General features: G+C 42.2%; 1 protein-coding gene across 1 annotated transcript; it reads right to left on the bottom strand.

Annotated features, from left to right (window-relative positions):
- Positions 1 to 316: 316 nt before the first annotated feature.
- Positions 317 to 27,970, bottom strand: lypd6b (LY6/PLAUR domain containing 6B). The gene is made up of 5 exons (XM_012819402.3): positions 27,632 to 27,970; positions 2,365 to 2,497; positions 2,007 to 2,105; positions 1,636 to 1,766; positions 317 to 1,279 (listed from the first exon to the last, which is right to left on the bottom strand). Exons 2-5 carry the CDS (start codon positions 2,468 to 2,470, stop codon positions 1,106 to 1,108), a joined length of 510 nt encoding a protein of 169 aa, XP_012674856.1. The 5' UTR covers positions 2,471 to 2,497; positions 27,632 to 27,970; the 3' UTR covers positions 317 to 1,105.

Raw genomic sequence — 27,970 nt, 5'->3', positions numbered from 1 at the left:
AGATGTCACAGAATTAAGTGAGATTTGACACACTAAATAGTATGGAAAAGATCACAGAACACAAGAAACTGAGTAGTAAATAGAGGAGACGCCGTATGGGATGGCAAAAGAACTGAAAGATTTGTATTGTGTCATATCTGTCTGTCACATGGTTCTCATGATGGCAGTTACACAAGGAGAACTATTCCTTTGGCTCCATTTCACTATGTAGACCTACGATAAAGCGTGAAATGATCCTAACATCCTGTTTGTAATGCCATTTAACAACCTGGAAACCATCAAAAGGAGATCAGTGGAAATGTCACGATCCCAGACCTTGTTGTTGAATAAGTTGTTGATATGAAAAGAATACCCATTGCATGTGTCCTCCAAATTTGATAATGTTTTTATTTGATTATACTGAAAGACCATCATGACATCGATAATTGCATTTTTTTTTAAATGTCTACATTACCGATTTCAAAAGAGAAGACTGCCACCGTTAAATAAGCAGACGATCTTGCCACAGTCGCCAATATGCTTTCTGTGATGTCCATAACGCTCTTCTAGTGCTTAAGTTGTTCCTCAGGAATAACAAAACAGTGCCACGGACAGAGACTACTGTCATCAGTTGCCAAGCAATACTGTCCTTAGACTGCTCAAGCTGAATGTTTCAGGATTTAAAGTCAAACTTTCAACCATCCCCAACATAAGCGCATCCATTCATGAAATACGAATCAGCATCTTCCAGGTTCCTTTTCTGGATTAGCCTGCTCACGCAGCCAGTCCTGCTTGGTCCTTGCATACCAATAGTGCAACACGAGGAAGCTCATCTCATTTAAGTCCGGAGCTTCTACCTTTCGTCCAAATGGCCACGAGAGTACATTCACTCCTTCCCAGAGCAGCATAGGCAGTATGCTGTGTTTGGAGATCAGTATACTCATGCTAACCACATGTGTGCACTCCGTGGCAAGTCATTCAGTTTTTGTTGAGGCTGTGGACACCCCCTCTCTGATGAACCAGGTCATCCATCATCTTGGTGGACTTGGTCCACTGACCGGAGACCTGGCCTACTGACACCAATGCACCATTCTGGTGTGCTTGTTGCTTCTGGTGTGTGCTGGTGTCACAGCGGGAGACCTCCGGTCAGGATGGGGGCGAGTAAGGACAGGGCTGCCCAGGCTCTGACGCTGGACACGGCTGAGCTGGGAACCTGCTGCCTCATGGCAAACACTGCGTTAGTGTGGTTGGTGGGGACCTCCACGTTACAGACCATCCCCTCGCAACAGGAAATACACTCCTGAAAGAGAGAGAGGAAGAGAGAGAGAGAGAGATATCAGCAATCATGAGGGCAATCACTACAGACTATAATGTTTGGGAAATTAAAAGAATCCTTAATGTTTCAGTGTGTACCCCAAACTAACAACCACCTCCAAATGAATGCACATTTAATATGGCTAAGTAGATAATATCAATTTCATCAAAAATTATATATTATATATGGTTGGCCCAGGTTCGATTCCAATCGCTGCAGGTTGTCTGTATGTTGCTTTGGATAAAACATTATGCTAAATAACTTTACCTTTACCCTTTATATATGATCATATATAATAATGTTAGTGGCTATCCTAGTTGACTAAGCAGCAGGAAATGTACCGTGTGCCCCGTGTCTCTGTGGTGGCGGCAGCCTGACATGTGACACTCCTCCCTCACCGCGCACCTCTTAGTCACAAACTTGGTCTTCCCATGATGGCTGAAGTGGTGCACTGTCATACAGTACTGTGTGTCTGCAGAAGAATTAGAGAGAAAAAAATCAGTAAAGCATTTGATGACAATGGATGTCGTCTACGGATTTCAAATAATGTGGAGTTCTAATGAGTGCTTAAGACATTTGGAATCGGTGTATGCAATATAATAAATAAGTCTTTGAATCAAACTAAGGCTTAGGTGTGTGTGTGTGTGTGTGTGTGTGTGTGTGTGTGTGTGTGTGTGTGTTTGTGTGAATAACAAAGTTTGTGAGTACTCACTTTGTGGACACCACTTGTCCTCTGCCCAGCGATTGCAGTTGTAGTTGTCAGAGGCCTGCTCACATGTGAAGCACTTGAAGCTCTTTGGGAATGGAGTTGCTGTAAAGATTTACACACAAACTTTAATCATTTGATGGTCTACATGTGGTCTATCATGGTCTACACGCCACTGCAATGCTGTTTCAGAAAATTAAAGAGAATTACGCTGATGTCAGTATGATAAACTACTGATATAAATATAACATAATACAATAGTGTTTTCCCCCGCAAAATATGCAATGGCAGATTTTGTAATACGATGACATGTTGATGACATTTTAGAATAATCTTTAAAATGCCTTCTATCCTCAGCACTTACCATCCACAGGCGGTCGGACGTTGTAGAAGTTGATATGGTCACATGAAACCAAAACCGTAAGCAGCTGGAGAACAGAGATCAGGCAAAGAACTGTGAGGACCACCATTTTCACTCTATTGACCAATCAAGGTCCCTGCAAGACACGAAAGCAACAGGTTAATGCCTGCCAAAAATAACACAATATTTCGAATTACTCTTGCTCACAAATGGAGCTGAATAATGGCAGATGCTCTTTCAACTGCCGAACCATGAAATGGAACATGAGAAGAAGAGAGGGATAATTGAAGGGTTAGGTTGAAAGGAGGAGCCTCTGGCTCTTTGTTGCGTGTCTCTAAGTATTCAGTGACCAGTAAATATGGCCTAACCATGGAGGCATGATCAACAGGGTCAGGGTGAGAGACATAAGGAGACGCCTGGATGAAGGGAGAGATTAGCCAGGATGGGATGGATGGCTGGAGACCCCTTTCAGGTAATGAACACTGACCCTTGCTCTCGGGTCAGATGACCTGCTCTGCGGGTGGATGGCTGGGTGGGGTGGGATTAAGAGAGACGGGGAGATGAGATGCTTATGGTACTGCTGCTGCGGCTGTAAGTGACAGCGCTGAGGACCTCTCAGCCAAGGTAAGAGTTTATTCACAGGATGTAGGGAGCAAACAAACTTTGCCGTTCATTACACCCATCATTACATCGCAGGGTGTTTAAAACAACTTACGTACAACTAATGTGAAATCCTTTTTTTTCAACGCCATGCATCACACATGCTGACGTGGTCAATAATCTCCCTATTTCACCATCACAGCTTTAGAGTTATTGGTTGCCTTGTATAACATATCATATTTTGCTGCACGAGTAGGAAAATATAAGATCTTCAAGACACTGGGCAAAACATATCTAAAGAATACTAGTAAGTATATACCATAAGATCTCCCTGAAAACAAATGCTGTTTGTTTCCCACAGTCTTTATGTGCGTCTTGACCTTTTGACACCTGTTTGAGGTATTTTAAGGGGTCTGGGGAGAGACAGCCCAGATGGTTTCAAAAGTTAATGAGTAAGACTGGATACAGGTTTCTAGTTAACAATAGTAATTTTTAGGGCCCCCCATACCTGCCATAGGAACAGGTTCTAGAATCCTCATGAGACTCTTGGCCCGAGGTTCACTAAAAGGCAATTCAACTCAAAATGAGAGTATGTGACCAAACCTGCTGGGGCTATTCTGAGTTTCCTTAGAACGGCTGTTTTTTTACCTGTACTTTGAGATGAAGTCTTATCATGTTCTGATCGAGTATATGGCATTAAGGGTTAACCAAGAATGTATCCATACTCATAAAACCAAAAATATCTCATTGACAAGAGGGAACCAAACCAGTTTTTGAACTGTGATCTTAAAGCAGCAACAGTTTTAAACAGTCTTTCTGAACATTGTGTTCTACCCACTAACATAACAAAAGAATATGCTATGCACCTTCCTATGCAGACACACAGACAAGCACTAGACATTTTTGACCTGTTCTTGCAGAGGTCAACACAAACCTACCCTGACACTGACCTCTCGATAACAACAATCCATGGGGTGGTCCGAGTACATGCCTTATCTCTCTCACACAGCACGTAAGACTGACCCATCCATTCCACAGAGGTGACATGTTTTGTTTTAGACTCTGACAGAGGCAAACACTTCACATGGACAAGGGTTAGCTTTGTCGCTAAGGGGTTCCTGCAGGCCAGCACAAACTCAGCAGTGTATAACATATGTTTGGGCAAGCTGACACTTGTTGGCTCTCGCTATCTTTAGGCCTTGCAACTGTCCATGGCTCAGCCCTCAATCTCTGCCTCATGGGCTGATAGGTGAGCAGAAAAGTCAGTTATTTCATTTTTTTTACTCTCTAAAACTATGCATATCACAGCAGATCAGAAAGCTGTTGTGCACAACATACAGCATCTATGTTTATATTATAGCTATTCAGGAAGTTGAAATGAGTACATCAAAGTTCTTTTGACAGGATATCCTTGTAGTTTTTCTGGGCTAAGTGAGAAATTGGGAGCTGGTAACACCTTCCTCAAACTGTTGTGGTGGACTGAATGGACGTGTGTATTGCAGCACTCCCCCCTGTCCTGAGAAGCACCTCAATAACCAACACTGCTGCCCCCCTCCCCTCCACACACACACATACACACACCCACACACACACATATCATTCCTTCAAGTTTCACAATCATTTCTTATTCTTTAAATGCCTGTCAACCAATCAAGTGTCTTATCATAAGAAGCCTGGTTAGTAATGCTTTTTAAAATCTAATTTAACATTGTTGTCAGAGTGTTTGATCATTATTGTTGGAAAAGACTGACAACATATCAGAGATGGCCCTTTGGTAAGCTTATCCTTAAACAAGTATGAGTTTTGCAATGCCAAGCAATTGTTGCCACCTGAGTCATTCTAAACTTGTTGACAAAAGTATTCCCTTATTTGAAAATCTTTTATAAAATCTTACCTCACAGGACACAGATGAAGAAATCAAAGGAAGGGCCTTATCTCCAGGAGAGTCAAAGTGAGAGTCTTAAATCAGAGAAAGTGAGACACAAGCTTGTCTCAGCATAGACAATTGGGGACTGAAGTGACTTTAGCCACAGACCAATACCTCCCCCCTAGCCTCAAGAGCTACTTCAAAAGTCTGAGAGGTCACTTCCTGACTCTGGGCTGTGATTGGTTAATAGGTGGAGTCTACGAGTCACTCTGGTCACTGTGAGAATCCAGTTGAAGTGTTACCATGAGGCCAGCCCAGCTAATTACCATTCACACAAACACCCCCCTTCCCAGTATCCACCCTTCCCCTCTAGGCCTGTGGCGCCCCTCCTGCCCCCCCCCTCCTCCTCTCTCTCTCTCTCATCCAACTCCACAGAGCTGGTTATCTAGTTGGGTTTGGCTGCCTAATGGTTGAGGGCAAACATGGGTTGAATAAAGTGCAGTAGAAGGAGATTAGGATGGCGTATATCATATCATCTGACTCAGGCCTTTCGACTCCAGGACAAAGCCTAGGCAGGTGTGATCCATGGGGATAGGTCATAGGTCGGCTACCTGCAGGAATTCGGCACGAATGTGCCTGGCACGCTCTATCTCAGGCCCTGGGCTCTGTATAGATTACAATCGAATGAAAAGTCACTGGAGAAAAAGGCAGCCTTATCTGGGCATACCACGAGACATGCGCTTACCTGAAACATTTGCACCATTAGGAGTCAGTGACCCACACCTCATGAGAAAACAGTGGCAAAAGAAAATGCGATAAGCGAACATAAGAAGAAAAAGAAAAAGAAAAAACGGGTATTTGGACAAAAATGCTATAACTGTAACAAATCGTCCTGTTTCCATAGCCTGCATTCCCTACAGGTCAGTGGGAGTTGGGTCGGCTTTCGTTCCCATGACAGGGAAGGAAGAGGGCCATCACGGAGCACAATCACTTCCAAGCACGCTCCCAGCAGGGATGCCCACATTTTTAGGAAGTCTTAATGGCCTACAGCCCCTCGGGTTCCGGGCGAGGTTACCCATTCAAGGGGTACCCCTGACTGCACGCTTCAGCCCCCACCTGGCTTTTATCACCACGCTCCTCTGTTCTCGGGAGGAAATGCTAGTACTTCTCAGGCTCCCTTTTTTTTCAATGCGTTCAAGGTTCTTGTTTTGGTTGAGCTGACAGCAAATAGACGTGTTCCACGCAAGCCAACATATTAAACGGTCCTGTTTACATAACACAATTCACTTTTAAAAAAGAGAAAGTTGGAAGCGGAGCTAGCACTCTGTGTGGGAGATATAACCTGGTACGCCGCTGATACCATAACCATTTGATATCTGGTGACTGGGACCTTTCAGAGATAGCCTGAGGGAAAGGGGCATTCAAAAGGTTTTTAAGCTCCCTTTTAACTTACACTGTAAACATACTGTTATGCAATATGTACATTTTATATGCCTTATTTTAATGCCCAAGTTCAGCATGCTTGACAGAATTCTTTGAAGAGTTTCATAAAAGACCTTTCTACTCAAAGACTCTACATGCAACGACAGAGAAGTTCCCCACATCAACTGGAAAAAATCAATATTAAAATTCCTTTAGAGACCCGAAGATTATGTTTTACAGTCTCTCACCTGACAATAGTAAATCAGTGTTGCATGTCTCATTTTGATGTAAATAAGAACGAGATTCCTCGTTTACAATTTTGTGTTTCACAAGTATTCCCTAAACTTGGGTGGTTACTTGGGAGGTTTTTACACTGTGGTCTTAGGTAGGAATGCCTACTATTCCTCATATATTTTTAAAGGCACACATGTTTAATACTTACTACAATGAACACAGCTCCATCGTGATTTTCTTTTTTTTAAAAGAGAGGAAAAAATAAGAGATCACATTTTGACAAATGTATGAATCTGCTAAATAATTCATCAATTCATTCAAGGTTACATTACTGAGGAATTTTGCAAATGACTGAGCCAACAGATCTGTAGCATTTCCATACAAATGTACATGTATCTGTAGCTCAGCTGGTTGGTATATTAAACATAAGTAGATCAACATTGTCTGGTGCTAAGGTGCTAACACCACCAAAGTCATGGATTTGCTTCCCAGGGAGCACATAAATCTGATCCTGTGTAGATCTCACCCATGCAGTTGTTGTTTCGGAAAACCTGAATAAATGTAAACATACATAGCAAGCAATGCAAAATGTAAAATATCTACAAAAAGACGTTGAGTTGTCCTGTGAAACCCAACGGCTGCCTTATCAAAGCAAATAATAACACTAATCTTGAACATAAATTTGACTTACAGTGATTACACTTATGTCAGCTGTCACCAATTCTTTATCCTTTTATTTCCCCAATTGATTTGTTTAGAATCTCAAAGGCTAAAATGTGCAGACAAGTTTTACGACTGATGAGTTTTGCCAGGCACAAGTAATTCCCCCTTGTCTAAAATGTCATCATAATCAACGTCTGATAATTTATCAAGGGCTGTCTTAATTACTGTTTATGGTGATGGCGTCTACCATACAATTGAGCCGTGCCAGTGGCAAAGTTAACTTAATTATTTTAACCATCTCGTGTGGGCTTTCACTAAATTTGCAGTATCATGCTGACTGGCATACGAGGGAACGATAAGAAAAGGTTTATCTGGCAGGTCGACTCAACAACTTGCCTTTATCACCCACTCAAGTTTTTTTCTTTGCTTATTCAGTGACTTTATTTCCAGCGACACTGATGACAGATTTACTGGTTTGTTTTGATGGGAACTTGGAGTGTAACTTCATAGTTGAAATCTAAAGAAAGAGCTCTTATGGAAACCTGTAAAAGCAAACTTTATAGCAGATCTGAGTGGCACCGAGGCACCTGGAGCGCTCTCGGCTCCGACATGAAAATGATTCACGGAGTTATCTTAGTTACTACGCACTCCGTTGGCTTTTAAACAACAGAGGGAAAAGACAGACATATAAACCGGTCCAATAAAACAGGAACAAGAGATGATGAAACTTAGCAGGAGTGAGAAGCTGTGCCAAAGTTGAACTGGGCCAGTATACACTTCAAGCCTTCTAGTGTTCAAATACAAGTGCCTGACAAACTGCCCCATAACAAGCCTGTGCAACAAAACAGGCTTAAATTTCACAAAACCGAACAATCTACACACAATCTTGGGAGGATAGGAGTATATTCATAAGATTCCAAAGAAAAATAAATTACGCAAAATCCTGCACCCTGAAAAATAACAATGACAATGGCTTTCTGCGGGTTGTCTTCAATCAGCCTAGACATATAAGGGCTCAAATCTTTCAGCTCATGAGTTTTCAATGTGGACTTTTCAATGGCTGGGGCAGAGGTGAGATGTATCATCATCATAAAGCCAGGAATTCCTCCATTCTTTTCACAACAGCACCTGAACCGCCCTCATGTCCAACGTCCTCTTACACGCAACTTAAAAGCGTGTACCTGCATTGAGCACTCTTCACGACGACAGCAACAGGCCTGTGTGCAAGCCACCGGAGCCTGAGGAGACAGGAGCGCTGGCCTGAGGAATGTGCTTGCCATGAGGAGGAGCCTCTGCTTTCCCAGAGCTAAGGCCGTTACGTTTCTGCGTAAAATCATGCAGACAACAACCTTGTGTGTGGCGTAGCTTGGTACAGTATGCCGTGGCCTGACGTGCACCTCCCCAGAAACTAGATGTTGTGGCAACGTTGACCGTAACAACTGTGATTGGTCCGTTTCCCCGGAGTTCGGGGGTGTGCTGATAATCCAACCACTCTGCTATGAAGTGCCGACCACTGTTTACTTCACTAGCAAGCTGTCTACTTTGGGGGGTGGTTATCAGTCATCAGATTGTACGGTGTCTATTCTCAGTAACTTCTACAAAATCAAAGTCAAACAAATTACATTTTTGTACAAACATGGTAGTCTATGGATTTTGGACTGCTATCTTTGTTTATTTTTGTACACAGACATATAAATGCTCATAAGTGCTTAAGCCACAGGCTACGGTGTAGACTCCGCATAGACGAGCAACCATAAATTAGCCCATGTATGGAGGTCACTTTACAGAGCAGATACAGAGCAGGGGCCCTGGTGGATCCAGGTGTGTGTGTGTGTGTGTGTGTGTGTGTGTGTGTGTGTGTGTGTGTGTGTGTGTGTGTGTGTGTGTGTGTGTGTGTGTGTGAATGTACAGTGTGTGTGTGTGTGTGTGTGTGTGTGTGTGTGTGTGTGTGTGTGTCTGTGTGTGAATGTACAGTGTGTGTGTGTGTGTGTGTGCATGTAAACGGGCAGTGTGTGTGTGTGTGTGTGTGTGTGTGTGTGTGTGTGTGTGTGTGTGTGAGAGAGAGAGAGAGAGTGAGGGTAAGAGTGAGATGGGTCCAGAGATAAGATATCTAGTTTGTCATCCACATAGCCTTAACAAATACCACAAAAACTATGCATACAAAACAATTCCCCCCCCCCCCCCCCAAGATACAGCTGTGCGAAACCTTATCTAAGCCTTCAAATCATTCCTAGTGCTAGAGTGTACACAGAACCAACCCTGCTAAGCAAAAGATATTTAACTTACTTTAAATTCTTTAGGAGGTTGTCTTCAAGGCACAGCTTGGTATCCTGTCCACTGTGTTTATCATCACTAGAAAGAAACGTAGCTGTAATACCTTATCAAGGTAAACAGTTCCACCATTTAAGACAAACTAAATGTAGTCCCAAGTTGTTTTAAATTTCTGTCTCTCTGTCCCTGACACAGTGCCTGCCTGCACTCAGTCTCTCTGTCTCTCCTCTCCTGTGTCGTTTGAATCCCCCTGTCCACAGGAAGTGAGATGTAGGGTCAGTCATCATAAAAGAGACCCTCAGGTCTAAGGATATAAACCTGGAGGGGGGGTGGTCATTGGAGCTTTTACGGCTCTTTTGTGAAACGGCATTTTTCACCCCCTCTCGTTTGTCAAAGCACGCCAGCACAGGACACAAGAACTGCTGCCGTAAAGCACTCCTGCTTGCAGCACAAAGGCCGGGAGAAGAAAGGAGATGTGAAGATGAGGCCGTGGCTCTGAGGCTGCCTGCTGGGAAGACCATGAGTGTCTAGACTGATGTTTGACCTCAGCTATGTACCCCGCCTGAACGGAACATCCACATACATAAACGATGGGCTCAAACAAGCACTAATCCCGGCGGTGAGAGATTGGGAGGACCTCCAGAGTGTTTGTCAAACACACCTGAGAGAGCTGTAGATTTAGCGGAGCCTTTCTGGCACAGATGTTGAACTGAAGACAGCGGCAATATATCTTGTAATCTACGTCTCAGTGTCATTAATTCTACACATACTTTCAGAATCTTATCTATCTACTTATCTCTAACATGTCAGCCACAATGTGTTGGCTTAGTTGTGCTACAGAAATACTGTTGGGTTAGGTAACTTTCCTCATAGGCACACACAGTTTGAGTTAAACTATAATATCCCTTAATGAAAACACTTAGTGTTTGCAAGATTTATCTTTCATGTGTACTTTCCCAAATACATTTCCATTGCTACACACATTTCAAACTAACTTCTAACTATTGTAATATAGAACTTAAAGAGGACTTATCATGCTAATTTTTAATGTTCATAATTTTATTTTTGGGGTATACTAGAATAGATTTACATGCTGTAATGTTCCAAAAACAAAAAAAAAATCTCATACTGTACATATCTATTCACCCTCTGTCTGAAACGCATAGTTAGAGCTCTGTCTGAACGCATTGTCTTTAAGCCCCCCCGATGAGCTCAGTGTGCTCTGACTGGTCAGCTAGGTGGGCAATAAGGATTGTTTTAGGAGATTGCGTCATCTTGTAACAAAGGAAAGGGGCTGGAGTTCCAACGAGGCGTTTCAGGCAGCTGAGAAAAGGGGGTTTCTGTGGGAGAGTTACTCCTTCTGGCGTGTACTTTGCTGACTGTTCACATGCAATAGGTCCTCTTTAAAACTTCTCCAAAGTGTCCTAATTTACTGAAGCTTGATTGTTGTTCCTCAGTTTGAGTCGCTTTGGATACAAACATCTGCCAAATTAATAAATGTATATTTATTAATTTAGTAATGTGTTAGGTCACATGGTACAGTGACGTCACTATGTCAGGCCTACTTCACACTGTCATGTACATCATGTAGGGATAGTGTGCGGGTTTCTATCAAGACTAGGAAGAAGTGATGACTCGCAGGGGGTTTCACAATGCACTATATGCATCTTTCTGTCTTCCAATTGTTGTCATCACATGCTCCATCCTGTCGATTATATATGTCAGCTTCTTTTTCTGCTACTGTTTAGGCCAAGTATGTTACATTGTGGCTTATGTCTGCCTAAAGGAGGTCCCCATGGTACTGCTAATATGTTTCTCATGTTCCCTCGTTAGGACAAGGAATTTGTGTATGCACCAAAATGCATATTGCAGTCATAATACCTCAGGGACAGAAAAGGCATAGCATATCTTTCAAACTTACACACAGTAAAAAGAAAACTTATCTCCACCAAGCACTTTAAAAATGAACCTACACAATTGTTATCAGTGCCTGTCTTGCCCACAGTTTCAGGATTGAGATGGATATCTTAATTTGCCTTGGGGACAACCTCGGGAAGTATTGCACCTGAAAGTGTGCTTAAGACAAAGCCATCTAGTCAGGGATCATCCCACAGTTTAAAGGGCTTGTTAAAAGTTATGTTCTACTCAAGTACTGACTCAAGGTAAAAAAACGAAATATGTAAAAACCATGAGAATTTTGTAGTGATCAATAAATATATTAAAAATAACACTGGCCATTTTCAGCGTTTTTTGAGTAATTCTGACTGTTTACTTTTGCTCAAGGCAGTGCTCTGTGTGCAGTGACCACACATGTTCACTGTGAAACTTGTAAATTAACTTTCTCTTAGCTCTAGTGTATTCAAAGCAGTACTGGACAACAGATACCTGATTAAACAACATCCTCTACAGGACAACCACCTGAGAAAACAAATTATGGGTTGCCCGCAGGTCTGAATAAATCTCGAAGATCAAGAGCACTCTGTATTCATTCAGCCCTAGCAATGAACCAGGAAAAGAGCTAAGTTACAGTAGGAGGGCTGGAGGATCCCATTCCATCGTAATTTCATGGGTTCAAGGGCCATTTTGGTAAATTTACACCTGTCTCACATTTCACGCCATCCTCAGGACCAGTTAACAAGCACTGTGTTGCTTACCCCTTGGTGCATGACTCTTAAAAGCTGCTTAAAGGTGTAGTCTTCCAAGTCCGGCTCCTGTAAATTTGCGGGAACAGAGAACTGCGTGTGACCCTCTCTATACCTGATAGCGAGTTTCACTTCAAATGCGTGCCCACTTTATGTCAGAGCTGTACATCTCCGCTGACACGTGAAACACCCCAATCATTTCAAAGACCCATATATCATATCAGGTGGCATCATGTTGGAATGATCCTTAGGTATGCCGGGGGGGGGGGGGGGGGGGGGGGGGCTTTCTATTATCCTTCAGGAATGTACCAATTCCAAGCCAACAACATACACACTGAGTCCTTTTGGTGCAGGCGAGGACACAAAATAATATTAAATACCAGTCTTTAAGAATAAGCTGACAGCCGACACTGCCTGAGATATCAGGTATAATGTGACCTAATCTGCATTGGCCCGCTCCCCTCCTGCTCCGTCACTCGCTTGGAGACCTCTCCTCCGTCCTCCCCGTTTCCAGACTCCATCATTACACAAGGGCGAGAGACCGGGTCTGTTTAATTGGCCAACTGATTACACCCGGTGCTCGGCCTGGCTCCCCCTCCCCGATCCACTCTCTGTAGGCTCCTGTTCTCTCCCCTCGGCCGGTTCAAAAGGATCAGAGCCTCCGAACAAGGCCCTCCTTTGTGTCCGCCATTTTGCAGAGAAATCAAGACGCATTTGTCCATTTGCCTCGGAGGCTACTGAGAAGGGGGAGACGGGGGGGGCTTGGGGGGCGGGGGGAGATCGGGCTCAGGGATCACTCACATCAGTGGCACACAAGTATGGGCCACACCACACTACATACAACCACAGGTAGACCACTGCCTCAGAGATGGTACTATAATGTGTCGACAGAACCCTAACTCATGTCCCTCACCACTGATCCGGGGAACGATAAGTCATGAGCGTAATGACAGCAATTTCGTCTTGTGGTTGGGAGAGCAGATACCACAGCACTGAGAGGCATGAAAAGACAATGACCTGTCATATACCGATAGCCATGACAGGGTAAGTCACCATGTGAAATTAACTTAAAAGCATCTTGATCTTAAAAGAACAAATTAGAGAACATTCGGGGGATATGAATACGGTATGGGATTTCTGATTCATATGTGTCTGGTTAACCTATCATTACACTTAAACAACCTGATCCGCCACAGGTGCTGGTGAAAGCGTCCCCAAGGTTTCAATGGCACAAGCAAACACGGGGAGTCCCTGTGACACGTGGGCCGAGCTCCAAAACAAACCCAATAAATAATGTGCACTCTCGCATGACCACACCTTCAACCGACATCAGTCTTCCAGATGGGGTGACGGAACATCTTTTGTGTTTTGACAGCTGAAAATCAGTGTCATATACTGAAGGAGGCTTATCCTCCTTGGATTTCATTGGCTTCAAATGGCTTGGGCCTTTGTGTGTTCCTTTCCAGTGACAGGGGCCCGAAAGAGAGCATTGGGGATCAGAGTATGCAGAGAATTTTAAACCCAATACGACTTAAACTTCAGAACACATCTGAAATGTGAGAGCTGCCAACAGGGAAAAAAATGTGGCTGTAAAATGTGCATGATGGTCAGTGTGAACTACTACTCTATATCACACTACTATAGCAAAACTATTTGGTTCTTTTCATCTTGTGAATATACAGTCCACCAAAACAGAGAAGTTAAATCAAGATAGATAGATAGATAGATGGATACTTTATTAATCCCGAAGGAAATTTAGGTCATCCAGTAGCTTATACACTTAACTTAACTCACAAACATACATACACAAATCACAGTAGAAAAACAATACACATAGGGAAAAACATGTTCACAGGGAGTGGGGTGTATACAGATATTATACAGATATTACAGTGTGCATTGATTGTGTCAGTGTTGATGTCCACAAGGAAAGTAGTGCAAAGAGTGCAGAGAGATAGTGTTCATGTGCTTGTGTGGATAGTGCAAAGATAGAGTACTTGTGCTTGTGTGTGTGAGGATAGTGCAAAGTGATATAAATAGTAAAGACTGTGCAATGGGCTAGTATAGCCAGTAAAAGAGTAAAAAGATAAAAAGATGGACAGTGGGATGGAAAAATTAAGAGCTCCATATATATAAATTTATATAGGGCATATGTGTCTGGTTAACCTATCACCCTATTACACTTAAACAACCTGATCCACCACAGGTGCTGGTGAAAGCGTCCCCAAGGTTTCAATGGCAAAAGCAAACACGGGGAGTCCCTTTCACACGTGGGCCAAATCTTTTTTTTATATTATATACAATACATATTACTAGTCTTCAATGCAGGTCAATTTGAATATAAAGTACAAACTAAAATGACATGTCTAAATTGAAAGGTTGTGCAGAAACTTAATTTCTAGCCCCTTCTACTGTTTGACAAAGATCTATCTGTTTCCTCCTAAAATTCATCAGCAGAGGCCTAAAAGGAACCACTGAAACCTATGAATAACTTAATTAGTCAATCACATTCCCTGGAAGTGCCTTGTCATTGTGTCCAGTGCAGTTTGCTTATATTGGCTCCTTAATTGACTAATATAAAACAGACGATTAACTTCAATTCATTTCGAGATGCTTGGTAACTCTCGAGTGGGCTTTTCAATCACTTTTAATTAACGACCCACAATACTCTGTCTGAACGTACGCGGGGGCCTACAGACCTCGTCCTGCACGGTCACAGAGCCTCTTATGAAGCTTTTGTCAACCGTGCTTTTTCTAGAGTGGATCTAATCTCCCGAGATGCTGAGAGATTGGGTAGTGAGGCGCCCTTGTCAAGTTTAAGATTAAATAAAACCCCTAAAGCTGTTTCACCTGGGCCCTAGGCCAAGGTGACTGAATGGAGATGGCAGAGCGTTTATCCAGTAAGGGAGAATACAGTGAGCCCTTCTTCTCTGCCTGTGTTCTCATGTGTCATAGGAACCAAGCCAGTGAGGGTTGATTGTGCGTTGGATAGGCACTGCGGTCCATATCTTGTTGAGGGATGCCCTATACAAAGTGCACCGTAAGTGACAATGCCAGTCCAAGAGACTGACAATGCTCAGAAATTCCATGAGCAAGCCCTTTCACTTGAATGGCAATACTAGTGAAAATGTAAGAAGGAATGACACACACATACACGAGGAAAAAAGAAACATATACAGTGGGGAAAATAAGTATTTGAACCCCTGTCGATTTCGCAAGTTTGGCCACTTGCAAAGAAATGTGTGATCTATAATTTTAATGGTAGGTGTATTTTAACAGTGAGAAATAGAATATCAACAAACAAATCCAGAAAACTGCATTTTATAACATTTATGACTTTATTTGTATTTGATGCAGAAAATAAGTATTTGAACCCCCAAGCAAACAGCAAGAATTCTGGCTCCCAATGACCAGTTATGTGCCCAAGAAGCACACAGATTAGTCCTCATTAGGCCTAACAAGGTACACCTGATCTCAACTGGTGACGTGTATAAAAGAAACCTGTCCAAAGAATCATACTTCACACCTTCAACCTCACCACCATGGGCAAGACCAAAGAGTTGACCAAGGACGTCAGAGATAAGATTGTAGACCTGCACAAGGCTGGAATGGGTTACAAAACCATCGGCAAGCAGCTTGGTAAGAAGCAGACAACTATTGGTGCGATTATTCGTAAATGGAAGCAACACCAAACAACTGTCAATCGCTCTAGGTCTGGAGCTCCATGCAAGATATCCCCTCGTGCGGTATCGGTGATCATCCGAAAGGTGCAGAATAACCCCAGAACTACACAGGGGGAGCTTGTGAATGATCTCAAGGCAGCTGGGACTACAGTCACCAAGAAAACCATTGGCAATACACTACGCCGTAATGGTTTGAAGTACTGCAGCACTCGCAAGGTCCCCCTGCTCAAGGAAGCACATGTACAGGGCCGTCTGAAGTTTGCCAATGAACACTTGAATGATTCTAAGGAGGATTGGGAGACAGGATGTGGTCAGATGAGACCAAAATCAAGCTCTTTGGCATCAACTCGACTTGCCGCATTTGGAGGGGGAAGAATGCTGAATATGACCCCAAGAACACCATCCCCACCGTCAAGCATGGAGGTGGAAACATTATGCTTTGGCTGTTTCTCTGCCAAGGGTACAGGACGACTCCGCTGCATCGAGGGGACCATGTAAGGATGGGGCCATGTAACGTGGAATATTGCGCTTGAACCTCATTCCCTCATTCCCTCCCATTGAAACGCAACCTTAAGGATTTGGAGAGGATCTGCAAAGAGGAGTGGACCAAAATCCCTCCTGAGATGTGTGTAAACCTGGTGACCAACTACAAGAAAAGTCTGACGTCTGTGCTTGCCAACAAGGGTTATTCCACCAAGTACTAAGTCATGTTTTGCTAGGGGTTCAAATATTTATTTTCTGCATCAAATGCAAATTAAGTCATAAATGTTATAAAATGCAGTTTTCTGGATTGTTCTGTTGATATTCTGTTTCTCACTGTTAAAATACACCTACTATTACAATTATAGATCACACATTTCTTTGCAAGTGGCCATAGTGGCCAAATCGGCAGGGGTTCAAATACTTATTTTCCCCACTGTATGTTAATGAGTATGGTACTTAATTTAATAAGAATTTAATACCGATTTCTACATTGCTTTAATTTAGATTTGAAAAGCAAACCTAACAGGTTGCGTTTCTGTGGCATCACATCCCTACAGATTATGTAATGCACATAGCCAGCATTAGCACAGTGCAGTGTCAGTACTGCTTGAGGGCGCAGCATTTGTTCATCAGACACATTAATACCTACTGGGTAGGATTTCCAAACCAGTATGAGAAGAGGGCTAAACGAACCTGCTGTTAGCTTGGTTGGTAAGATGATAGGCTACTATTTATTTTCTATTTAAAAAAACGAAATTGTGGTTCAGCTTGAAACATATGTAACAGTGAATGAATACCGCAGAATGTACAATATGACAATGTCCTTTATTTCTGATAGATAGTCATAAATCTTAAACTCAAACCAAGTCTCTTGAAGCAGATATACCTTACAAGACTAGAATAATTTGTTCTGTTGTGAATAGTGCACATACGATACAAAGACTCCTCAGACGTCTTCCTGACCTTTGTAAGATAAGACACAATAGGCCTACGTGACCCTTATCACTGACCCTCGGAATCTGTGACCCAGGGGTGAGGGCAACTGACCCGCCCCTGTCGTCTCATTTGATGTCACTATGATACCCTCTTGATGGACAGGTCCCTCAGGCGAGCTTTCCAAAGGGGGTACCCACATCCCCCTCCTCATTCCTAAATCATAATCTACTCATGTTGCCTGAGAAATAGACTTACACCAAAACGTTATTCAATCCCAGCAGTATCTTATAGAATTCCTGTTTATGCACTGCCAAAATAGTATATGAACTAGTAATGCCAGGTAGTATTTAATCTTACTTTAAAAAATGCAAAAAAGCATAGACCACTTTATACAGTGGTGCATGGTTTTGTAATTGCCTTGAGCACTAGGGATGGGCATTCGATTAAATTGTCTTAATCGATCGTCGGGAGAATTAACGATCGATTTTCGATTAATCATTAATATTTTTATATTAAAATTCACTATTTATAGGCTATATTAAAATGCAGTGAAAATAGAAAAAACACAGCGTGTTTCCTCATTGAGATATTTATTACAAGATGAACAACTCTTGTGGCAGTTAAACTTACAAGATGGACAACTCTTGTGGCAGTTAAACGGGATCCGTTCAATGGTTACACTTGAAAATATGCGCTGCTGTACTCTTAAGCAGCGGAGCCGACAGCTAGAAGCCGGTGCTCATAAACACAACTGACCTTCGTTTTTTTTTCTCTCTAACTAATTAATCTCACATTTTGAAATTCATTCATCTAGATTCATCGTGATTAAAAGTTTGTTTTCTTCTAAAGACTAAATCTTATAAATTAACGAGTAATCACTTCATTCATTATTTTAGACACTGTTGTTTAATTGTATTTTGTTCGTGCTCTCTCGCCATCAGCCAAGGAATGTATGCGAGACACAATGGTGCCCCTCGACGGTAAATCGTAAGAATTGTCCCCTGAAGCAATTCGAATCACCTCAGTCAGCCCACCGTCTTCAACTATGTTGATGGGCCGACAGTCACCCGCAACCTAAACTGCTACAGCGTTGGTAAACTTTTCACGGACTGGTCTAGTTAATTTCCTAGAGAAGTCGTGGAGTGTGGGTTGGCGACCATCTAACCTGGGACTGCTTTCTGTCGGGTGCTTTGCATTAAGGTGATAACTTAAACACGAGCTGCTTCTGTGATAGCTACATTCAGCTTGACAAATGCTACATACAACTTTAGTTTTGTCGATTGTTCTGTCATTTTGCCTCTTAAACAGAAACTTTCCGCCCAACAATCCCTCAGCTCTCTCCATCTTCAACTACCGTCTCGGTCTCTTCTATCTAACTGACTGCAGACAAGGGGCGGTTTCGTGCCACGGGTCAACGCGCACCGGAAGTAAACAAAGTTGCGTTAACTGCGTTCAAATATTTGATTGCATTAATCTCCGCCACAATAATCTCATAGAATAACGCGTTAACTTTGACAGCCCTAAAATAAATAAATTACACGCACACTACGCAACAGAACATGCATTCGTTTTAATCGATGAAAAAATAATTTCATCGAGGAAATTCTTAATGATCAATTAATCGATCGTCGATTAATTATGCCCATCCCTATTGAGCACCCCTCAATGCAGCACCCTACTGCGATTATACCATTAGTTTTACACTGGAAGAAAGCCTACTACCACAGAAGGTACTTCTCAAGGCATGACTAATCTCATCAGTAGGTATGGGCCAAAGTACACAAACTGAAATTACTCTCCTGAATTTAAACTGGCAGGTGGGCATTATAACCGTGCCAAAACATGACAAAACCACATTCAGGTGACACAGGTGGCAGAAAGGTACATGACCAGGAGCTTGACCCATTTCCTGTCATGAAAATAGCGCACTCCATAGTGGGGTGACCTTGACTAAGCGTAATAATAGACTGCATGCATTGTTCCGGGTAGGCTTCTTTCTTTAAGAAGACATAAAGCAAACCCGTGCCACAGGGCCTGAACACTCAAACACTTTGTTCACAGAATAATTTCCATTACGTCACTAGAGAGAGATGGGAGAAGTAATTCCCCTCATAGTAATTTGGGAGTGCAAAATTAAAACGTGTTATGCAAGTCTTTGAATGGTGCTTCACTACGAGTAACAGGTTTCCAGTTTCTTGCAAAGCTGGGTAACACTCTTCTGCAGCTAACCAAATGTTGTCTAACCAAAGGCTGTTAATGAGACATACATTTGCATACTGAGCTGTGAAATATTCTAGTTCTGCTGCAGTGCTACAGGGTAAGAGAATGGATTCTTGCTCATGTTTCATGGAACGAGTTGATTTACTGGATAATGCACCAAGCACAAATATGTTTTATCAACCTCTGTCCAAAAAAAGCAACAGTGGCAACTGTTGACTTCTGTCTCAGCTGTTATTTGACTGGGCCAAACATACAGTATACAACAGACGTGAGCACACCCCTGTGCATTATCACTTAAATGTCAAACAATTGAAAATTGTATCACCTCAGAGTATGTCCACCTTTTGTATGTCCGCATTTTTTTTGATGACAGACTCCATCCTCCTCAGCATGAAGGAGACAACTGCTGAACACATTTCAGAACATTCCAGAAATGTGTGCAGCACCGCTATCCTCCATGCCGAGGAGGATGGAGTCTGTCATCACAATTAAAGGTGGACAAACAAAGTATTGAAAACAAAAATGAATCTCAGTAATGAAAGGTGTGCTGACTATTGTTGCTACCGAGTTCCTACTGTGGGTCGTGTATTTTAGATAAAGTAACTCTAAACTGGTAGTTTTTTATTTGACATAAAAGCAAATACACTACTGTTTAACTTAGCTATACAATTACTGTAAGGTGATATAATGTTGAATCACTTGACATTTGAATGATATTACACAGGGGTGTACTTACCCCTGTTACATACTGTATAAGTCAGCTTTTTGCTAAATGTGGGGTAAACATAGCCACCCTATCCATAAACGTAGAATATTTAAATACAGAAAACAATAGACCAGCAGGGATGCCTCTCTTGGTACTCTTGAGTACTTTTCCTCAGAATGGAGATGCTGATTGAGTACAAACTGTCCAGTAGAATTTTCTGTCTCCGAAGATTTGTTTTTGTCATGACTCTGGGAGTGTGAAGCCAGCTAGTTTAATTCCTACACAGTGTCACCACAGGTTTAAAGTTTTTGATGAGTGAGGTGTACCATTCAGGTTTAGAAGAATAAAAACTGTATAATTATAATATTTCAAGTAATTGTCTGGGGTAAAAAAACTTGTAGTTCTACAGCCTACACAAACAGTGCAGGTTATTTCTATGGGTTTGTCTTTGCTCTAAAGCCCAATTTATACTTATGTCGCCGACACTTTTGAAATGGTCGCCGACAGAAATTACGTCATGGTCGACACTTTTAACCGTCGCTTGGAAGTGTCGGCTACATGGAGAAATTTCTACTGGCGCTGATGTCGTCACAGTGGCGTAACATAGTTACAACGGGCCCCAGTGCAGGCTATTATGACAGGCTCTTGTCAGTGGCGTAAGGTAGATATGATGGGTCCTATAGTGCAAGCTAGCTACTAGTCATGAGGCGCGCACACACACCATTGGCGAATATATATTAACAATGTGTTGGATTTTACGGTCGAATTAGTTACTTGGCTATTGTATTGGGAAAGTAGACAGGTCAACGAGAAACGATCAGAAACATGGATAGTGCTTTGACTCGCGGTAACGTAAACAGACAGTCAAAGTGCAAAAAACATTCTTAAAACACTGATGAAAGGCATTATTTGGTACAGCAGCACACACTGCAGCTTTACCCACATCTGAAAAACACATACACAATAAAACAGGCGCTCGGCGGTGACCTGACTCGAAAGTATAACAACCTGTTCAATAATGCCTCGGCAGTTTGAAGGATAGGAGTTGTGCAGGACACGTTATTGCTATGTCCCTGTTGTAGTGGGCATTAGCTCGCAGGCAATGATGAGCTATGACCAGGCAAAACGTCAGTCTGACTGGGGGTCTGCCCAGTGTTCCGAAAGCTCAATATTCCGAAAAATAGTACGAAATATCTTTACAAAATTAAACCCTCTGTTCCGAAATGGCTTTGTTCCAATCAGTGGTGTCGGATTCATGTTTGTGGTGGGGTGGCAAAAAGTGCGTGTGCAAGGTGAAGAATGCAAGAGGCCCGCTCACTGGCGTGTTTGCTGCAGTCCGTGGGAGGAATTATCATGTTTTACACATAGTCCTCAACAGGGATGCTGGAAGTGCAGGCTCCGGCATAATTTAGAAATATTTTAAGTAACACAAAATACACGCAGCATTTAGTTTGCGCAGCGGAGCGGAGATGCTGACCGGGCCTTTACAGGGTTTTTCCTGGGTCAAAATGGGTCTTCGGTGCTCCAAAAAAAAAAGGCGCGCTACGCGCGCACACAGCCTGTGTTACCGTGTCACCTCATTAGCAGACATCTATGTATTTATTTCGTTTTTTTACCATTTCAGAAATAATGGAGGCTATGCTTGAGGAAATCATTTTGCTTCCACTTTAGATTAAAATAGATAGGCTAATAGATTGACAATAGTCCAAGCCCCATGGTGCTATCATGTTAGGTTCAAAGATTATTAAGGTTTACCTCTTTACATATGCAAACTATTGAAATGTATATCAATAGAATCTAGAACTAACCAGTGGTCAGAAATGGAACACACAAATGATGAAATTCAAGTTTATCTATTATTGCTATTCATTTTTATTATACAAACCTACATACAATTATTTTAGTTTGTATTATTAAAACTGTCCACAAATATGTTTAATAGTGTGTTTAACTTCAAGGCTGCGTTGGAAATCGTTAATCAAACTTTTGTCAGCATTTTGAGTGGAAATTTCATTTGCATTTGTACAGTGTATTCGGGCACGTCGGGCTGGCCCTCGCAGCGGAACGACAGTTTACAACCGCACCGGTTTATCAATGATAATATTAATATTATTATATTCGAGATGCAACACAAATATATCCGCTCTCCTCAGAACGAGCTGAGCTTTCATTGATAAACCAATGCGGTTGTCTGCCTCTCCCGAGGCCCCGCGGTCTACTGGTACTCGTTCAAACGGGTAGACAAATCAAATAATACCCTACACCTGTGTAGGTCCTCAACATAGCAGATATTGTAATACATTGAAAGCCATGAATACTGAAAATGGAATGTTATGCTCAAAATCACCGCCGACTGATGAAGTCAGGATGCATACGCAAGTTGAGTAATTGGCAGCTGGCCGCTCTGTCCATTCGCGCACCTCACAGTTGCGTATTGATCAGACAAGAAGAAACGCTTATCAACTCGATTACTATTGATCAAAACAGAACGAGGGTTCGGCTGTAGCCTATACTTGAAACATACTCTTGAGAACATATTCGCTGACATGCATTGCACCCGTGATGAATTGTGGCTTAATGGTGTTTTGAGCCCTCACCGTCGACTTCAAGGCGGCAGCTGCCTGGAAGGCGCTCCTAGCTTGCCACTTTAGAGAAGACGTTGGTTTGAATTTGAGCAAGCAGCTAGCTAGCAGTTGTCTACACTTGGTTAAAAATCGAATTACGGTAGATTCATGCTAGCATTGTGCTAAATAATTAGACAGCTAATTAGTGGTGTTAACATAAAGTCAGTTATTGTATATGGCATTAATATTATTCTAAAACACCTTCACTAGTTGTTTTAACCAGATTTGTAAGCAGGTTGAAAACAACATTTTTGAAGTAATGTGCCTTGGTTTAAAACAGCTAAAAGCTAGCTACATTAAGTTGCTTGCTCAAATCTCAAATTCAAACCGACGTCTTCTCTAAACTGGCGAGCTTGGAGAAGCCTCTGTTCAATGATTGGCTCAGAGGGTGGGAGGCGGGATGCGCCTTCCAGGCAGCTGCTGCCTAGAAGTTGACGGTGAGGGCTCAAAACACCATTAAGTTGAATTGCGCCATGAATGACAGTTTTTTTTTTTTTTTTTCATCACGGACTTTTTTTTTGCCTTAGGCGCTCGGGATTTGTCGTAGGCGCTCGAGAAAACGGCTTAGGTGCGCACCCAAATTTTCTCTATGCAGGAAAAACCCTGCTTTACGCATATAACTTTTCTTAGGCAATATTTGTTAACTTAGCCTACTCTGGTTTTGAATATAGGGTACCACTCGTGTGAAGGAAATCACCGGCAGATTGTCGCAGGACATTACGCAGATCTTGTTAAGCACTGACAAAGCATGCATGCGCAAAGCACATCATAGGCCTGATTTATTCAATGCAATGCCATTTTGGATAGTGTTGTGTGTGTCCTGCTGGTAACAAGAGGTAGGCTAATCAGCGAATGTTGCATTTGTTTCACCAACTTTATTAGGAGACAGGCAAACACCTGTCTCTGCGCTTAAGCTGCGTCCTCCCCATGAGAAAGTGGAAGCGCCTGGAGAGGAGAATTGCGTGTCTCAAACGCGATTACAATCAAGGGTTCCGCACGCTGCCGGAATACTGGGCAGCAGTTCAGGTCTTGGTCCACAACTTTGTTTGACGTAGGCCTATTATTATTATTATTATTATTATTATTATTATTAACAACCTAGGCTATGATGATGATGAATGATTTAGAAGTTTTTTGCTCTGAAAGTTGGCCATCATAAAAAGTTTTTTTTTATCATCGCGATGCAAATGCCACGTGTGTATAATAATATTCTGAATTAAAGTTCATTGTTGTGAAATTTGTTGTGCATTTATAGGTTTATAATTGTGTAATCAATGAATTGGGATGTGCATGTGGGCTATAGTGATTCACCTTGCTGTGCTCACAATTTCGGAACAGCGGGCTGTGTATGTTAGATAAGCATATACTTTTATTATAGATTGCTTCCTCCACAAATAATACCTACCATGATGGAGATAAGTTTGCCTGTTAAAGCGCATATATACTATTAGACACTGTTTAATAACGCTAGTGTGATTTGCTAGATAGACAGCACGCGCCGTTGATTTTCAAAAAGTCAACAATGTAATGTCAGAAAAATGCCGTTGGCGCTACTCCATTTATGACGTAGGCGGCGACTGTTCGCCTGAAGTATAAACACAACAGCCTGTGCAACACTTTATTTTTTCTGTCGGCGACCATTTCAAAAGTGTCTGCGACATAAGTATAAACCAAGCTTAAGTGTTCTTGGTCTTTCTTTATATTTTTCTGATCAATAATGGAAGGTGCTGTTCTTACACAGACTACCAATAAACTACTGCCTAAATCAAAAGAACAAGAATGCATATGCCAATATAGTGGGGGTAAGGTCTCTCTATAGTACATTTAGCATTGGTCTAGAGGTTTAGAGGCGGTTTTGTTTTTACTATACAAACAACATACTATTGGGAATATTTGCATACATTTGAATGTATAGGATCAAGGCTGATCTGCACAGAGACCCTGAAGCTGTGTACATGTTTAATCGACAGCTCAAACCTCAGTCATAGCATCTGTTGTCCTGTTTTCTTTCAGCCTCTCCCCTCTCTTAATCTGTACCCATCTGTCTGTTCCATTCCTTCCTCAGCACTGAAAAAAATCCACGGCTTTCAAAGCAAGATACTCAAAGGAGACGTGTCTTTTTCGGCCATGTGATAAAAAGTTAATTGGCACCGTATGACTTTCCAATTCCTCAGTAATTGCCTGGAGCTGGACTGCCCTCCATCAGGTCAGTTTACAAGGAGACCAACAAACACCTAAACAGCCTTGATCCAAACAGCCTTTTTAGAAAAATCTCCTGCTTCCTAACCACAAATATGTGTCTCACACAGCACACAGAAATACTACTACACATTGAAATAAAAAAGTACAATAACTACACTTATACATTTAAATGGGCTGCTGGCAAAGAAAATTATAGCCTTTTACTTCTGGTCATGTGCACTAAGGTCTCACTGAACAGTTATATTAAAACCCCACCATTAGTTGTTGGGATGGTGCCACAGAAATATAAGAAGGAAGTTAAGGAAACCTCTTCATAAATCTTCTTGATGCAGCTTGTTTTTTGGCTATCAGTTATTATTCTACTATTTCTTTGACAAAAGTACAATAAGTAGTCAAAGTTCAGACAAAACCATGATCACAGGCATTCAAAGACCTCAACAGTCCATATTCCAAACATACAGCTAGACATACTGTACAAATCATCTCTGAGGCACACCTGTTCAGACTCATGTTGGCTCACTCACAGACTGTCTGGAACATGCCAAGATTTTTTTTTTTCTTCCTCCTCCTCTTCTGGGCAGTCTGAACTCGAGGAGCCTTCAGAGGAGACAGGCGCTCTGACAGCCTAATGGTGACCGCCCCCATTCCCCCAACTCCCCGTCCAGCTAGCTATCTCCCGGTGCTGAAGGAGACTTCAAACGCTACAAACCTCCCTCTGATCACCTGCTGTCCTCAGCACAGACATCTCCTGTCAGACAGAACCGAGAAAAAAAAAGAAGAAGAAGAAAAAAAAAAAGCAGAGGAGGGAACCCTCACTCCTCATTGCCCTTGGAAACGACTGATGGGAAGATAGTGAGGAGGAAGAGAAGAAGAAAAGAGAGAAGGGGGCAGGGATAGAATTATCGGTGGAGTGAAAATGGAGACCGGCGATGGGTTTGAGACTGCATGCCAGGGTGCTCTGAGTGTGGAGAGAGAGAGAGAGAGAGAGAGAGAGAGAGAGAGAGAGGAAGGGCAAACGGTTTCAAACATAAAGAATTGCATGGGTAGCCATTTGCCCGAGAGAGAAAATAAACGGACAAATTACCTTTTTACTGATGCTATGGGGTGTTAATATCTGCAGGTGTGACCCATCTCAACCAGTGAGTCTGTTTAGACAAAAGCCATTCCATTTGGAACCCCACAAACTCCCAAGAGGCCTACAATTCTGGGAGGCTAATGTGTCTGTGAGGTTTGAGTTTCAGGAGCAGGCCTTGTGCAGCAGTGACCGGAGCACTCAAGTACTCCAGCAGTTCTTACGATTAAGGACTTCTGCTTGGGAGAGTAATCTTGAGCATTATAAATCTTATGGTCTGCTGCTCTTAACTGAACATGAACACTGGCATGCACACACCCTGATATTTACTGCAGTTTGTATGCACAGCCTTCGACTGCTTAACCTGATGGAAATCAATGTCCAGCTGAGGAAGTGGAGAGTACCTGGAAATCATTAGCTCAGCATTCAGGAGCCATGAACAACAGTAGGTAATAACCTATTAAATGACTTCAGTTCTTCAAGTCAGACTTCAAGTCTTAAAGATATTCTTTCAAAAGTATGTTTGTTCGCAGTCTTTCTCTTCACTTTCTCAAAATATGTATGTTCCTGTATGTTTGACGTCTTTATTTATTGCCGTGTCTTTATTTCATGGTCACATTTGCCAGAGCCCATTACGCTTTTAGGCTGCTACTGCATACAACCTTACATGTCTGTTTTTGCTGAAGGTTATTTCTCCAGATATCACACTTGTGTGAGCCTTCCTGTTTTCATAGAATGGTACATTTATAAGGATGCAAACCAAGCTATGCAGAAAGTAGGTTATAGGTTATTAAATCTGTAACCATTAAAATGTAGGTAACGTTAATCAACAAGCCCTTGCAACAGCCACAGTTTCTGTGTGGGACATGAAGCTTAGGGAGGGGGGTGTTACTGCACTCTCATTCCCCCCAAAGCTGTCTTAAGAGCCCAGTGACAGATTGTAACAGGGGGTCATCGGTGGGTCTCGTTCATCCAGCCAGCAACACACACACACAAACACCCCATATGGGACACTGCAACTGTCATAACTGACTGAGCAATGACTACAGGGGGTGGTCACACACATGTGTTCAACTCCACACGGGCTTTCTTTACGTTCCACCCTGATGTTTAACAAAATTATTTCAAACACATTGACTTTGCATGGTGCAAACCGCATAATTCGTTTAAAGTAGTTCTACATGAACGTAAGGATTGAAATGGCCATTGAAACAGCAACTGTAAAAGTAATCTTGACCTAACAGTTCCCATTGTGTTTTGAATCCAGACTATCAAGCGAGAGTGCTTGGCACATAATTTCAATGGAGCTACACAATGGCTTTTGTTCGTTTGTTAAAAATGTCTTCAACAGCTGGCCGTTGCAGACAAGTCTGCTTCAATACATTGTAGCCAATTACATAATTGCGCGCTCACTAAACAGTTACAGTTACATTACAAACTTGCTTTATAGTCTTTAAATAGGCTACATTTTGTCCTGCAGTTTCGTTTCATTTATTCTACCAAGGCAGGCTATGATAACTAGAAGTTAAAGCGCAGATCATTAATGACTTTGTGCTCAACGTAATCGTCATATCAACGCAACTGAAACTGTCTCTAGAAATTGAGAAAGATAAACACGAAAAAGAGTGAGTCGACCTAGTCTTACCTCAGTTCGCCTTTCATGTAACTGAAAACTGAAGATTGAAGTATTAATCTTTCCGATCTTCGGTTACTTTCACGGAAAATGCCTCTTCCCAATGGATGACAGACCGCGAGATGACTGAGGAGAGGGGCGGGATGAAGCGACTGGAAGGCGGGGTTGAAGGGCAGGTGAAGTTTCCACATATGTATCTACGGAAGGAATCGAGTGGCGAGTAGTTCTTTTACGACGGAGCTTTTGGCGAAGGCCACTGGTTTCAGATATTTTTAAGCTGACAGATAATACATGTATCCTGTATTATATACTGTATTATATTATTCAAATGTGGAGAATCAGAATTGGCTA

The sequence above is a fragment of the Clupea harengus genome, chromosome 2 (genome assembly GCF_900700415.2).
Source record: "Clupea harengus chromosome 2, Ch_v2.0.2, whole genome shotgun sequence".
Taxonomy (NCBI): Eukaryota; Metazoa; Chordata; class Actinopteri; order Clupeiformes; family Clupeidae; genus Clupea; species Clupea harengus.
The sequence above is the reverse complement of the archived record's forward strand: the minus strand, read 5'-3'. Positions and strand labels throughout refer to the sequence as shown.

Excerpts from the sequence above, each read along its gene's own strand:
- lypd6b (XM_012819402.3), bottom strand. The coding sequence starts at position 2,470 with ATGGTGGTCCTCACAGTTCTTTGCCTGATCTCTGTTCTCCAGCTGCTT. Across the intron at positions 1,767-2,006 it reads GGACAAGTGGTGTCCACAAA|ACACACAGTACTGTATGACA; the intron begins GTGAGTACTCAC and ends ATTCTTCTGCAG. Across the intron at positions 1,280-1,635 it reads ACAGAGACACGGGGCACACG|GAGTGTATTTCCTGTTGCGA; the intron begins GTACATTTCCTG and ends TCTCTCTTTCAG.